The 14,556-nt window shown below is 39.6% G+C and overlaps 1 protein-coding gene across 1 annotated transcript in view; it reads left to right on the forward strand.

Annotated features, from left to right (window-relative positions):
* The window catches only part of CEP128 (centrosomal protein 128), a 667,652-nt gene that overhangs the window by 90,825 nt on the left and 562,271 nt on the right, over window positions 1-14,556 (forward strand). The window contains exons 5-8 of the mRNA XM_053697350.1: window positions 1,608-1,731; window positions 2,711-2,838; window positions 2,954-3,045; window positions 4,196-4,268. Of these exons, the coding sequence (XP_053553325.1) occupies window positions 1,608-1,731; window positions 2,711-2,838; window positions 2,954-3,045; window positions 4,196-4,268 (417 nt within the window). The remainder of the gene's footprint in view (window positions 1-1,607; window positions 1,732-2,710; window positions 2,839-2,953; window positions 3,046-4,195; window positions 4,269-14,556) is intronic.

A 14,556-nucleotide genomic window follows, 5' to 3' on the forward strand; every position in this document is an offset into this window, starting at 1 on the left:
GTCATTGAGACCATGATTAAGGCTCGTAAGCCTGTTACTAGAAAGATTTAACATAAGATATGGCGTAAATATCTTTATTGGTGTGAATCCAAGGGCTACTCTTGGAGTAGAATTAGAATTCCTAGAATTTTTTTTATCTTTTCTTCAGGAAGGCCTGGAGAAGGGATTGTCAGTCAGTACCCTGAAGGGTCAGATTTCTGCTTTATCAGTTTTACTACATAAACGTTTGGCAGATGTGCAATCTTTTTGTCAGGCCTTGGTCAAAATCAAGCCTGTCTCGAAGTCTGTTGCTTTTCCTTGGAGCCTTAACCTTGTTCTTAAAGTTTTACAGCTGGCTCTGTTTGAGCCATTGCATTCCATAGACATTAAGTTGTTATCTTGGAAGGTTTTGTTACTTGTTGCTATCTCTTCTGCTCGAAGAGTCTTGGAACTCTCAGCTCTGCAGTGTGATTCCCTTTATCTTATTTTTCATGCCGATAAGGCGGTTCTTCATACTAAGTTAAGTTTTCTTACTAAGGTTGTTTCTAATAGAAATATAAATCTGTCTTAATCCTTCTTCTAAAGAACGTTTGTTACACAATTTGGATGTTGTACGTGCTCTTAAATTCTACTTACAGGCGACTAAGGATTTTCGACAGTCCTCTGCCCTCTTTGTCTGTTTCTCTGGTAAACATAAAGGTCAGAAAGCTACTGCTAATACTCTTTTTTTTCTTTTTGGTTACAAAGTATAATTCATTTGGCTTATGAGATTGCTGGACAGCAACCTCCTGTGAGAATTATGACTCATTCCACAAGAGCTGTTTCATCTTCTTGGGTTTTCAAAAATGAAGCTTCTGTGGAACATATTTGCAAGGCTGCAACTTGGTCTTCTCTACATACTTTTTTCCAAATTTTTTCAAATTTGATACTTTTGCCTCGGCTGAGCCTTCTTCTGGGAGAAAGGTTTTTCAAGTGGTGGTGCCTTCTGTTTAGGACTGCCTGTCTTGTCCCTCCCTATTTATCTGTGTCCTCTAGCTTGGGTATTGGTTCCCAACAGTAATTACTCAAGCTATGGACTCACCATATCTTAGGAAAGAAAAACAAAATTTATGCTTACCTGATAAATTTATTTCTTACCAGATATGTTGAGTCCACGGCCCCACCCTTTATTTTAAGACGGTTGTTTTTTTTACTATAACCTCAGACACCTCTACACCTTGTGTTACTCCTTTTTCTCCATTTCCCTTCGGTCGAATGACTGGGGGTTGTGGGTAAGGGAGTGATACTTAGCAGTTTAACTGTGGAGCTCTTTTTCTCCTCCTGCTGGCCAGGAGTGATATTCCCAACAGTAATTACTCGAGCCGTGGACCATATCTGGAAATAAATACATTTATCAGGTAAGCATAAATATTTTTATTTTTTTTAACATGGTCCAAAAGCAAACTGACTTTACTGAATATCCTATCTAGACAATCTATTGGTAAATAGGACCCAAGTAATTAGGTAATTATTTATCTAAGAGGAAGTGGTTCCTAAGTTGGGTACACTGACCTAGATATGGGCCTCTATTATATAAATTGCTCCCTTCCCCACTTTATACAGAACATGTAAATAGTCTTTAATTACAGCTGAAAGAAACTCTGGAGCAGTCAATAGACCAGCTAAGAAGTCAGCGATTATCCCGTCTTTCTGGAATGAGGAGCGCATCTCTCTCCAGTCTTTGTGCCAGCGATCTGGAAGCAGGAGCAGCAGGTCAGTTCAGACGGATCTGTAGATCCCGCGGTGTGACTAGGTTAATTTTTTGCCTTGAATTCCCACAGGCTTTGTTCACAGTTTGCGTCCATTAATTTCTGACAGTGTGAAACAAAATAAAGCAATTAATTTGCTATAAGAAACCACACACCACTATAATACAAAGCAGTGTCAGGTGGTGCAGAGTCCTATTTCTAATGATTTGATTGTTTAACAACGGTGCTACCAAGGCGTTTAAGACCGTTCCATGCTTGTTTTGTAAGAAAATGGTATTAGCAGTAGCACAGGATATTATGACACTGGTTTGGGACCATTTTAGAGACAATATATCTCCACAAAGATATAAATAAACCAAAATTATTCATAGAACGGCTACAAAAATGGTACATGGTCTAAAAAATAAAACAATTTAATACTTCATAACCTTACAGCTTCGAGAAGAGCCATGTACTAGAAGCTTGATAGATATAACTAAACTGGTGGAAAAAAAATTGTTCTCAATTTAGAGGGAAGCAGATTTAGAAGTAATTTGCATAAGAACTTTACAGAAAGTGGTGATTGGTAGGGACAAATATGTGTAATTCAATGCCTGAGATAGTCATATGGTTTTCTCTTCCCTCTCTTCTCTCCTCACTCTTCTTTCCTCTCTCTTCTCTGGCTTCTCTCTTCTCTGGCTTCTCTCTTCTCTGGCTTCTCTCTTCTCTGGCTTCTCTCCTCTCTTCTTCCCTCCTTCTCTCCTCTTCTCTCCTCCTCTGTTTCCTCCTCTCTCTCTCCTCCTCTCTTCTCTTTTTTTCTCTCCTCTCCTGATTAAAAAAATACAACTTTAAACTAAATTTTTTTTAGCTATTTTAGTTCTAATATATATATATATATATATATTGGTGTTCTTGTCCTACTTGTATATGTAGAGTGAACATTTTGAATCTTCAGCTAATGTGTAAAAATTAATAAAAAAAAAAAAAAATGAACTGTTGCCTAGCACCAGTAGGTCGAAACCTGCAGCCAACATCTCCTCTCAGGGACTATATGGATTTGAGTGCCAACAGACGCCGCCGCTCTCGGTCAGCCAGCGTGCGCTTTGTGGATGAAGCAGGCCCTTCTGATCAGGTAAGCATTGTGTTAATTAACCCATTTTTGTCTGTATTAAAACAAATCTCAATATTTCACTAAATTCTGATTGTGATTAGTGCATGCAATTTATTGAAATGCTGTGTTGTTGCAGCTGCACACAATGCATCAGTCCCTGAGGGATCTGAGCTCTGACCAGCTGCGGCTAAACGACGATTTACAAAGAGAATACTCCAGAAGAAACAGGTAATGACTTTTCTTACTGGATAATTAAACAGGTAAACTTTTTTTTTTTTTACTGAAAGTGGCAGATTCAGAAATTAAATAAACCTCTTCTACATAAGTAAACGTTCTTCTTTGAAGACCAACTTGGCCTATTAAAGGGATATGAAACAAAAAAATAATTTTGTGATTCAGAGAATGCCATTTTAAAAAAAACTTTCCAATTTACTATTATCAAATTTTCTTTTTCCCCATAATATTCTGTGTTGAGAAATACCTAGGTAGGCATCTGGAGCACTACATGGCAGGAAATAGTGCTGCCATATAGTGATCTTGCAAATGGATAACAGTCTTGTAAAGGTGTAGCCAGTTTTCAGGATGGGAAAATTGTACCATTTTCAGAATTGTTGGAAAAGGGTATAAAATGAATAATTCAACTTTATTGCAAAGATGGTTTGCTATCCATTATTTAACATGTTATATTAAAATCGCAAAGTGTTTACTGTCCTTTTTAAAGAACAATGTACTCAAGCAGGGAGCTGTGAAGATTTAATTGTATTCAAAGCAGCTGCAGGAACATCATTTTTAAATGGGCAGGACTCTCACTCTTCGAACCTCCACTTGAAGGTTGATTTCTTATCCAGCCTTTTGTGTACCTAGCTATTCTATACCCTATACTACAGTATTCATAATTTAGCATAGATGGTGGTTTCAGCAGTCAAAACAGCTATTTGATATGAAACATTAAATAGTATCACATTGGTTCAGATATCCTTACAATCTGGCCTGTTAGAGAGTCCTGAGGACAAGTTTGAAAACCAGTGCTTTAAAGTGATATGAAACCCAAAAATGTTCTTTTGTGATTGAGATGGAGCATCCAATTTTTCTTCGTTCCTATGATAGGTGTCTGGCGCACTACATGGCAGGAAATAGTGCTGCCGACTAGTACTGTTGCATTCATGCTAATCTGCTGCCATATAGTTCTCCAGACACGTGAACACTTCTCAGTGTTTGTCCTTGCTTTTCAACAAAAGATACAAAGAAAGTTTGATAAAAGACGAATAGAATAAAATTTGATAATTAGAAATGTGTTTAAAATTACCCGCTTTATCTGAATCATGATAGAAAAGTTTTGGGTTTCATGTTCCTTTAACTTTCTCCCTTTATGTTGCAGGACTGATGTGGAGACCAAAAAGGCCCTGGAGGAATTAAATGCCCGGCTCAGTGAGACCAAACGTCAGGAATCGGTGAGTTTTCAAAGGGTTAACACAATGACTTGACCCGGAGACTATGGCTAGGGCTTTCACATGGAGAACTCAAACACATAGAGAATCCATTTTGCATTCATAGAAATGATATTACATTCAGTTCAAGCCAACAACCAATAAAAATCATATGTTTCATATAAAGCCCTATTTATAAATGACATATTTTATCGTTTTGTTCTCATATAATTAGAGAATATAAATAAAGAATAATATAGCTTAAATTGAGCATGTTATAATCTAGCACATAGAAAGAGAAGAGTGATGCATACACTAAAATTAGAAAGCATTTTCTAATAGTTTAATAAATATGCCCCCTAAAAACGTTATGCGGCTCTATATCCACCACTACTCTAGATTGTCAGAAACACAAAAAGAAAAAATTAGTCTATGGAACGCTAGGGTAGGTGGTACTAGACTTTGATTCTCCAAAAAATTAAACATGTCACAATGAATATGAGAGAAATGTTGGTTTCCTTTTATTTTTATTCCTGTCACTGGTCACAAGTGACGTGAGTGTTACTAAAACCAGTTTAATCCATCTCATACATAATGTAGTTAAAATGGATTCTGCACAAAAACTTTTCTGCCCTCAAAGGGATACAGCAGTTATGCTATAAAAAAAGTAATTTTTTTCCTTTATGTTTATTGTTTACTGTGCCTTAGGAAGCAGTGTAGCTGCAAAAATCTGGGTGCTACAAATTCTCCCCGCGAATACAATTCAGTGTTTTCAGATTACAGAAAAAACATAGGCAGGCTTAATCTGTGTGATTCTGCCTGTCACTTCTGGAAATGGAACACGCCACATTGTATTAGCAAAGGGAAGTGACTCATATAACATTGAGAGGTTTCTAGTTTTTTTTTTATTTATTATTTTTGTCTTGTTTAACTGGTAGGAGAGAGAAAGTATGTAGTATTTGATCAAATTCAGATGCCTATCCCAGTGTGTTACCTTCATATATAAAACTCCAAGAGGGCACCCACTATTTAAGCTTGCTCAACTAGTTTAACCAAGAAAGAGAAAAATACGGTGTGCCTGTAAAATATCAAACCTACTGTTTTTTATAAATAAGGCAGCCAAAATATATCAACAAGTTACCTATGTGGGAGACCAGTTCAAGTTGTGTGTGTGAATGCATATGTAAGCAGCACAGCGCAATTTGCAATATTAGACCGAAAACAATGCTTTTATTAATATACAATATTAAGCTTAGTGTATATATAGTGTAAACTTAAATATAAAACATACTGTGAAAGAGCAAAAAGTGAAATCTTATATCCATCTACACCCATTCCGGATCTCAGTAACAGAGGGTTCTTCTTCTTTAGGGCCTATTCGGCAACTGAGTAGTGTGACAGTCCCAAGGCATGCTAACCTATACCAGATCTTTCAGCTGAAATAATGGGGGCACAATGGATTTGCTGTTGTGGTGTGGTCTCTTGTAAAAGTTTCTGTAACTGAGGTCTTCACTACAGGAGCTATCAACAGCAATTTCTACCAGATGTGTTATCACAAAAGAGAGCATCTTGGCAAAAGATTCAAGGGTAATGTCACCAGGGAATTAGTGATCCCTTAACTTCTGAGGATTTTCTGTGCCGATAGTCAACAGACCTCCAGGTACTTTAGCCACTTTTGGGCTATTCTTCTTTATCCAAATAGGTAGTACAGTATCTAAACAGTGTTCTTGGCATGTGACTAGGAGAAGGTGAAGTACAGAGGAGTAAAAGTAATGGATCTTACTGATTCACAATCATATGGGCCATTTATGGGATCTAGACCGGCCTTTATGTCTGTTTCACGTCCAGTCCCCATTACTTCTCACTCAACTGTCATTGAAGAGCTTCTGTCTCTCCTTGCTTTCTCCGCCTCCTTTTTGCCATGAGTTAAGTGAGGGTATTTCAAATGCTTCTTTAATCTCTATAAAAAAATCTGTGCCTATGCTCTTCTAGAATATTAAGTTCTACAAGGAAACCATGCATGGTTTCTATAGCCATCTTCATTCCTTTAAAATTAGTAAAAAGAACTTTGAAGGCAACGTTCAGGCTGCATAAAGCAAGGCTTTTTAGATTGCACATTATAGCTACGCATCTGGAATAGAGTTACTCCCAGAGTAGACGAAACTGGGAGAGAAAGCCTCAGCACTTCCTCGCTGTTGCCTCTGTTTTTAGGACATTCCATTATGACTGAGGTAGCTCCTGGGCCTCCTGTTGTCCCATTAATGGAAAGCAGAGTCAACAACTTCATTTCCTTCCTAATATAGGGAGAGTCCATGGCTTCATTCCTTACGGTTGGAAAATACAACACCTAGCCACCAGGAGGAGACAAAGACACCCCAGCCAAAGGCTTAAATGTCCCTTCCTCATTACCCCAGTCATTCTTTGCCTTTCGTCACTTTAGGAGGTGGCAGAGAATTGTCAGAAGATTTGGAGCGTCTGAAAAAGGGTATCTGGGGTTTTAAGTAGTCATTTCAACCTCTCAGTGAGAGTATTGATGAAAGTCTTGAGATGCAGGGAAAGTTTTTCTGCGAAACCATCCAGACAACTGCTAACAGCTCCTAAGCAATCAGTGTTGACAAGTTTCTCTGCCTGCTTTCTCTCCCTCAAGTCCATGTCAGGAGTGCTGAGAGGCTTTGTTCTGTTCCACAGCATGGATCCTGGAGGTAAGATCGTTTCAATTTTTAAACATAAAACGCTACATCAGGGTCACAGTGTGGCTCCTTTTATACCTTGATAGGATCCAGGGTTAATATCCTCTGAAGGGGGTTTATTGAACAGTTGGGGTTAATTAATCAGTGTATTAATTATTTACATGCTGCTTTGTGTGATTTTTTTTCCTGGGCTGATAGACTGTGTGTTTTTGGCTGGAACAAACAGGTTTCACTTTCATTTTTGAAAGTGTTGCACAGCTCCTATTACTTGCTATACTTGTAATAACAGGGGAAGTACTGTTTTGCACTCCATGTGACCATCTGTGGTCTATGTTCATTTCCTTCATTCCGTCTGAGACTTAAACCTGAGGAGAGCGTTTCCTCTGTTAATGTCTGCGTCTAGGTGATGGTGAGTGCCCCAGCCATTGGGAGTATAAAGGTGCAGTTTTCTATAATAAAAAAACGTTTAACCTGAGCTATGAAGGACTCTGGCATGTTAGAAGGTACTCCTTCTGTACTAAATCATACCTGTTTATATTGTGAGGAGGCCGTAGTTTTCCCGCCCACTCAATTATGTTCCACATGCCTTAACACTGTTATAAAGTCTAAGAAGGGAGACAAGCCTGCTAAGGCTCTTAGTCCCTCTGAGCGTCTACCTTTCAGGACTCAGAGTCCCGTGAGATTACTACCCTTGCTACATTATCCACTCCACATGCAGTTCCCCGTAGCACATTTAATCCTCCATCCGGAGGGGGCCTTCTTCCTGCGGACTTTGCCGCGCAGCTACAAACGGCAGTGTCTGCGGCCCTCGGTGCATTACCTTGCTCTAACAAACGCAAGAGAAAGGTTAATCATAGCTCTCCTGACCCGGAGTCATCAAAATATTTATTGAATTTAGCTATTAGTTCCCAGTTATACGATGATGAGTTAACCTCTGTAGCTTCAGAGGGTGAACTTTCTGGGTGGGAGTCCTAAGCGTCTAAGCCTCCTGCTGTGGAGGAACCATCCTTTAGATTTGAAATTGAGCACTTGCGTTTTTTATTAAAGGAGGTTCTGTCTACGTTAGAGGTTCTAGAGGATGTGCTGCCTGAAGAACCTATGAAACCTAAATTAGACAGAGTTTACAAAGACAGGAAAGTTCCTTTGACTTTTCCTGTGCCGGTGAAGATAGCAAACATTATTAAGAACGAATGAGAAAGAATTGGTTCTTCTTTTTACCCCTCACCTACTTTTAAAAAGTTGTTCCCGGTCCCGGACTCTCAACTGGATTTGTGGGACTCCATTCCTAAGGTGGATGTTGCTAGCCCTTCACTTGCTAAACATACCTCTATACCTCTTGAGGATAGTTCTTCATTCAGAAAGCCGATGGATAAGAAAATGGAAACATTTCTGAAAAAGATGTTTCAACATACGGAATTTTAGTTTCAACCAGCGGCTGCAGTTGCCAGAGCGGCTACCTACTGGTGCGACTCTTTGTCGGAACTCATTGAGGTGGAGTCTCCCCTCAAAGATATTCAAGACAGAATTAAAGCTCTGAGAATTGCTAATTCTTTTATCTGTGATGCGAACATGCAAATTCGCCTAAATGCCTAGGCTTCTTGCTTTGTGGTCCTAGCCCGCCGGGCGCTCTGGTTGAAGTCTTGGTCTGCGGATATGACTTCTAAGTCCAGACTCTTTTTTTTTTTTTTTTTTTTTTCTCTTTTATTTGGTCCAGGCCGGGACTCCATTATTTCTACGGTTACCGGAGGTAAGGGTGCCTTCCTACCGCAAAATAAGAAGAACAAGTCTAAGGGATGACAATCTTCTAATTTTCGTTCCTTTCGTCAGAATAAGAAGCCAGCCGAAAACAAATTGTCATGAAGGGGTGGCCCCCGATCCGGGACCTAATCGTGTAGGGGGCAGGCTGTCTCTTTTCAGATGCCTGGTTCAAGGACGTACAGGATCCGTGGGTCCTGGAGGTGGTATCTCAGGGATGCAACATAGGCTTCAAATCTCATAAGCCCAGGGGCAGATTCCTTCTCTCGAATCTGTCTACCAGACCAGAAAAGATGGATGCCTTTCTAGGGTGCGTTTGGGACCTATCGTCCTTAGGAATTGTTGCCCCCATGCCTCTCGAAGAAAGAGGTTTGGGGTTTTATTCAAACCTTTTTGTGGTCCCAAAGAAGGAGGGAACTTTCCGCCCAATTCTGGACCTAAAGTGCTTAAACAAATTTCTCAGTGTCCTTCAAGATGAAGATAAGGTCCATCCTTCCTTTAATTCAGGAAGGCCAGTTTATGACCACTATAGATCTGAAGGACGCTTACCTTCATGTTCCAATCCACAGGGAACACTTTCAGTTCCTAAGTTTTGCATTCCTGGACCAGCACTTCCAGTTCATTGCCCTTCCGTTTGGCCTAGCTACTGCTCCAAGAATCTTTATGAAAGTTCTGGGGGCTCTTCTAGCCGTTGCAATAATTCAGGGTATTGCAGTAGCCCCATACTTAGACGATATTCTGGTGCAAGCACCATCCTTTCGTCTTGCGGAAGATTTCTCAGAGTCCCTTCTCAGTCTTCTTCAATCACATGGATGGAAGATAAACTTGGAAAAGAGTTCTCTTATCCCAAGTACCAGGGTAGAATTCCTGGGTACTATTATAGACTCCATATCCATGAGGATATTTCTAACAGACCAGAGACGTTGCAAGCTAACTTCGGCATGTCTTGCCATCCGGACCTCCTTGAGTCCCTCTGTGGCTCAGTGTATGGACATCATTCCTTTTGCCAAGTTCCATCTCAGACCTTTTCAACTGTGCATGCTGAGGCAGTGGAACGGCTATCATTCATATCTGTCTCAACAGATTGTATTAGACAGCCGGTCGAGAGAATTGCTCTCTTGGTGGCTCTGTCCAGATCATCTGTCCCGAGGGGCATGCTTCTTAACACCATCCTGGGAGATTGTGACTACGTACGCAAGCCTTTCCGAATGGGGAGCTGTTTGGGGTGGCAGGAAGGCACAGGGGTTGTAGACTCAGGAGAAGTCTTCCCTCCTGATTAATATTTTGGAACTACTGGCAATCTTTAAGGCCTTGAAGGCTTGGCCACTTCTGAGTTCGTCCCAGTTTATCAGATTCCAATCAGAGAATATAACCTCAGTGGCTTACATCAACCATCAGGAGGGAACGAGAAGTTCATTGGCGATGAAGGAACTATCTCAGATTCTGGAGTGGACAGAGGCCCACAGCTGTTCGCTGTCAGCGATCCACATTCCGGGTGTGGACAACTGGGAGGCGGATTTTTTTTGTAGTTAATCCTCCTATCCAGGGGAATGGTCTCTCCATCCCGAGGTGTTTGGAGAGATATGCAGCAAGTGGGGGACGCCGGAGATAGATCTCATGGTGTCCCGCATCAATACCAAGCTACCCAGGTACGGGTCGAGGGATCCCCAAGCGGATCTAATAGATGCACTAGCAGTTCCCTGGAGGTTCAAACTCATATCTTTTTCCTCCATTACCACTTCTACCTCGAGTGGTGGCCCGCATCAAGCAGGGGCAGGTATCGGTAATCCTAATTGCTCCATCGTGGCCGCGAAGGACGTGGTTCGCGGTTCTAGTGGGGATGTCCTCATCTCCTCCGTGGAAGTTACCTTGTCGCAGAGACCTGCTGATACAAGGTCCATTTGATCATCAAAATCTTGATTCTCTGAGGCCGACTGCGTAGAGATTGAATCCTTAGTCTTAGCCAAGAGAGGTTTCTCTGAGAGTGTCATTTATACTCTTATTCAAGTTTGTAAACCAGTAACTAAGTGTATCTACCACAAGGTGTGGAGGACCTACTTATTCTGGTGTGAAGAGCATGGTTTTTCCTGGCACAGAGTTAAGGTTCAATCACAAAGAAGGCAGGATCCAGCTTTTATATATAATAAAATCCAAATTTTATTCAATATAATTTAAAACGCCAAACAGGCTATAGAAACGGCACAAACAAAGTAGGTGTGTGAGCGTGACACCAGGGCTTACATGTTTCGGCCAGCAGCCGTAATCATAGCCATAGGTGCCATGCAGGTGAGTGCATACTTAAAAAGGTAGTAGTAAATTGTGATTGGACAAAATACAAATTAAAAAAACGCCCACACTTCGCAGGTAGAAAAGGGAGTTAACCCTTACTTCCCTAAATATGGAACAACACGTATAGATACATAGACAGGTTAATATGTGTACAGAGTTATGGTATAGAATTCAAGACATCATTAGTACATGATATACATGTTGGAGAGAATAGATAAAAATAAAAATAAAAATAAAAGTTCTGGCCATACAAACCAACAGAATGCTATATAGATGTACAAGACTAAACACTATACAAAATAGAATGCTGCACTAGATGTACTATACTTCAAATTATGGTGCAAAAATGTATAGAATATAAAATATTTAACTTATAATACTTGACACTTCTAATACACAATATTGTATAGTAAAGTTTGCCCCTGTCTACCTAATCTTAGTATAGTGATAGAATGTATACTATGTAGACAATGCACCTAAATTTATATAGTGGTGCTTGCGGCTAGTTGTAATACTAAATAGACATTATGAATAATGTATAACAGGATAAGAGGGAAGGGGGAGAAGAAAGAGAAGGATGAAAAAAAAAGGATGAAAAGAGAACGCATAATGTATAATTCAATAGTAATGAAAGTATGAAGGAACATATACTAGAATAGTAAAATGAAAGCAAATAACATTGAGTAAAAGTGTGTATAATAGTTAGATATATGCCCTAAACGTACGATGATATACGATTTATATTGGAAAAACATAAGAGCAATGTATATATATTCATAACCTTAATGGGTAATACATAGACCATGGTATGTCCTGAGAGTAGATGATAGTTCTTAAAGAGATAGATGTATACATATGTACTACTCTATCTATAGGGCAACAGTAAAATAAGAGGTATATAAACCCATAATATAGTAATATCAATAATTGCACAGAATGGTAGTTGGATGTAGTGTATAGTGTGTTATACTCTGTAGTATATGAGGCATGGTGTACATAACGGCAGGGCTTACCGATGTGACTATTCCCAAAAGTTGATCAAATCATATCTGGAGTTTAATCCTAATGGAAGTCTAGTTTTTAACGTATAGATCCAATATACTTCTCTTTTAGCAAGTATATTCTCTAAGTTGCCACCCCTTTTTGGGACTTTGGCTTGTTCTATTGCCAGCCATTTAAAAGAATTTAAGCTGCATCTATGTTTAGTGGCAAAATGTTGAACTAGAGGTGTGCTTGACGTACCTTTAGTGATTGTTGAAAAGTGTTCCCTGATGCGTGAATTGATGTCCCTTGAGGTTAACCCCACATACTGAATGTTACATAAGGTGCATATAATAATATATATGACATCCGTACTTTGGCAGTTGAGACAAGTTTTGATAGGATATGTCTGACCAGTTGTTGTAGAAGTAAATTCTTTTGTAACCCAAGCAAAGTCACAGGGTTTACACTTTTTATGGCCACATTTAAACATACCTAAATGTTGTAACCATGAGCTAGTGGGTTGTGATGTCTGTTTGAGTTCTGTTGGCGACAGGATGGATGCTAGTGTAGGGCTCTTTCTGTATGAGCACCTAACCCCTTGTTTTACGGTGTCAATCAGCTTATCATCAGCTGCCAGCAGAGGAAAATGTTTCTTAACTATATTACAAATCTGTGGGTATTGTGTACTATATGTTGTCACAAAGTGTACACCTTGAAAATCACTATGTACTTGTTTGGGTTTGTCTTTCAAAAGTTGGTCTCTATCTAACTTGTCCACAGCTGATCTCGCTTGTTTGATATGTCTGCGTGTATATTTTCTTTCTTTAAGCCTCTTCTCAAGGCAATCAGCCTCCCGCACATAATCTACAGTATTGCTGCAGTTCCTCTTTAGCCTAGAAAATTGGCCCTTTGCAACAGCATATGATGTGTTTTTGGGGTGACAGCTGGAAGCGTGCAGGAGGGTATTGCCAGAGATGGGCTTGCGATATACTTTAGAGGTAATGTGTCCGCTACTTTCTCCTGTAAGGCATAGATCTAAGTAACTGATAGACTTTGTGTCTGTAACATAGGTAAAATTTAAGTTTAGATCATTATTGTTAATCATTTCCATGAAAGATAATATATCTACAGGTGACCCTGACCAAATGAAAAGAAGGTCATCTATGTAGCGTTTAAAAAAACAAATATGTGATCTGTATGGGTTACTATGGTCAAAGATGTTGTCTAGCTCCCATTTGCCAAGAAATAGATTTGCATAGGAGGGGGCGTATTTCGCCCCCATGGCCGTTCCACATCTCTGAACATAGTATCGCCCTTCAAAGGTGAAAAAATTGTGAGTCACAAGAAATTCCAGGATTCTCAAAACATAGTCTTGAAAGGCAGGTGTGTATTCTGTATGTGTGATCAAAAAGTACCTAACTGCCTCAATGCCTTTATTATGTGGAATTCTGGAATATAATGAGACTACATCCACTGAAAGCCAGTGATAATTTGTTTGCCAATTTGTATCCCTTAGCAAATTGAGTACATGCTTTGAGTCCCTGGTATATGAGGGTAGTTGGTTAACCAGAGGTTGTAAAATAGCATCAAGCCACTGGGACAATCTTTCAAATAAGGAATCAATACCACTAACTATTGGTCGGCCCTTTACATCAATTAATGATTTATGGACCTTAGGGAACATATGGAAGACTGGGATCCTAGGATATTTTACATAAAGATAGTCAGCTGTATTTTCATCCAAAAAACCATGTTCAATACCATCATCTAGGATACCACATAGGAGTTTCTTATACTCATTAGTTGGATTTCTGGGTAAAAGTGAGTAGTCTGAAGGATTACTTAGCTGTCTGAGAGCTTCTGATACATAATCCTTCCTATCAAGGACTACAATAGTACCGCCCTTATCTGACGGTCTAATCACTAGATTTGGTTGTTGTTGTAGTGACCTGAGTGCTTGAGATTGTCTTTTAGTCAGGTTATTTGTTGTACTGTCTATAGTCTCTTTTAGTTTCTGAAGGTCAGCCTCTACACGTGCGTGAAATGTCTCTATTATTGGCCCTCTGTTTTGTATTGGGTAGAAGGTAGATTTGTTTTTAAATGAAAAAGCCCTATTCAGTGTTCCAGATGCACTATTACTCTCTATGGCTAAATTTTGTAGAGATATAAGATCACAGACTTCAGAAAATGTGTTTATACCAGTACATGTTGTAGTGTGGACGCTAGTTGATTCAGAGTTGCTAATCTCATATGAAATGTCTGAAAAATGTTTCTTAAGTGTGATATTCCTTACAAATTTATTGATATCAATGAGTGTTTGGAAGATGTCAAAACTTGTAGTAGGTGCAAAACCTAAACCCAGAGAGAGTACATCAATTTGATCATTAGTCAGTATAGTTGAAGATAGGTTTACCACACTATTTATTTGTATTTGGTCTGTGTGCGGTTGCCCCGTACAGGGTATCTCTCTTGGCTGTTGTGTGGTGTCCCCCCTATACCCTGCAGAGGTGGACCCATTGGAAAAACCTGATTCAAAAGTAGCATATCCTGTGCCCCTGTGTTCCCAATGTGTGCCCCCATTTGTTCATCTGGTC

Source organism: Bombina bombina, chromosome 1 (genome assembly GCF_027579735.1).
Source record: "Bombina bombina isolate aBomBom1 chromosome 1, aBomBom1.pri, whole genome shotgun sequence".
In the NCBI taxonomy this organism is placed as follows: Eukaryota; Metazoa; Chordata; class Amphibia; order Anura; family Bombinatoridae; genus Bombina; species Bombina bombina.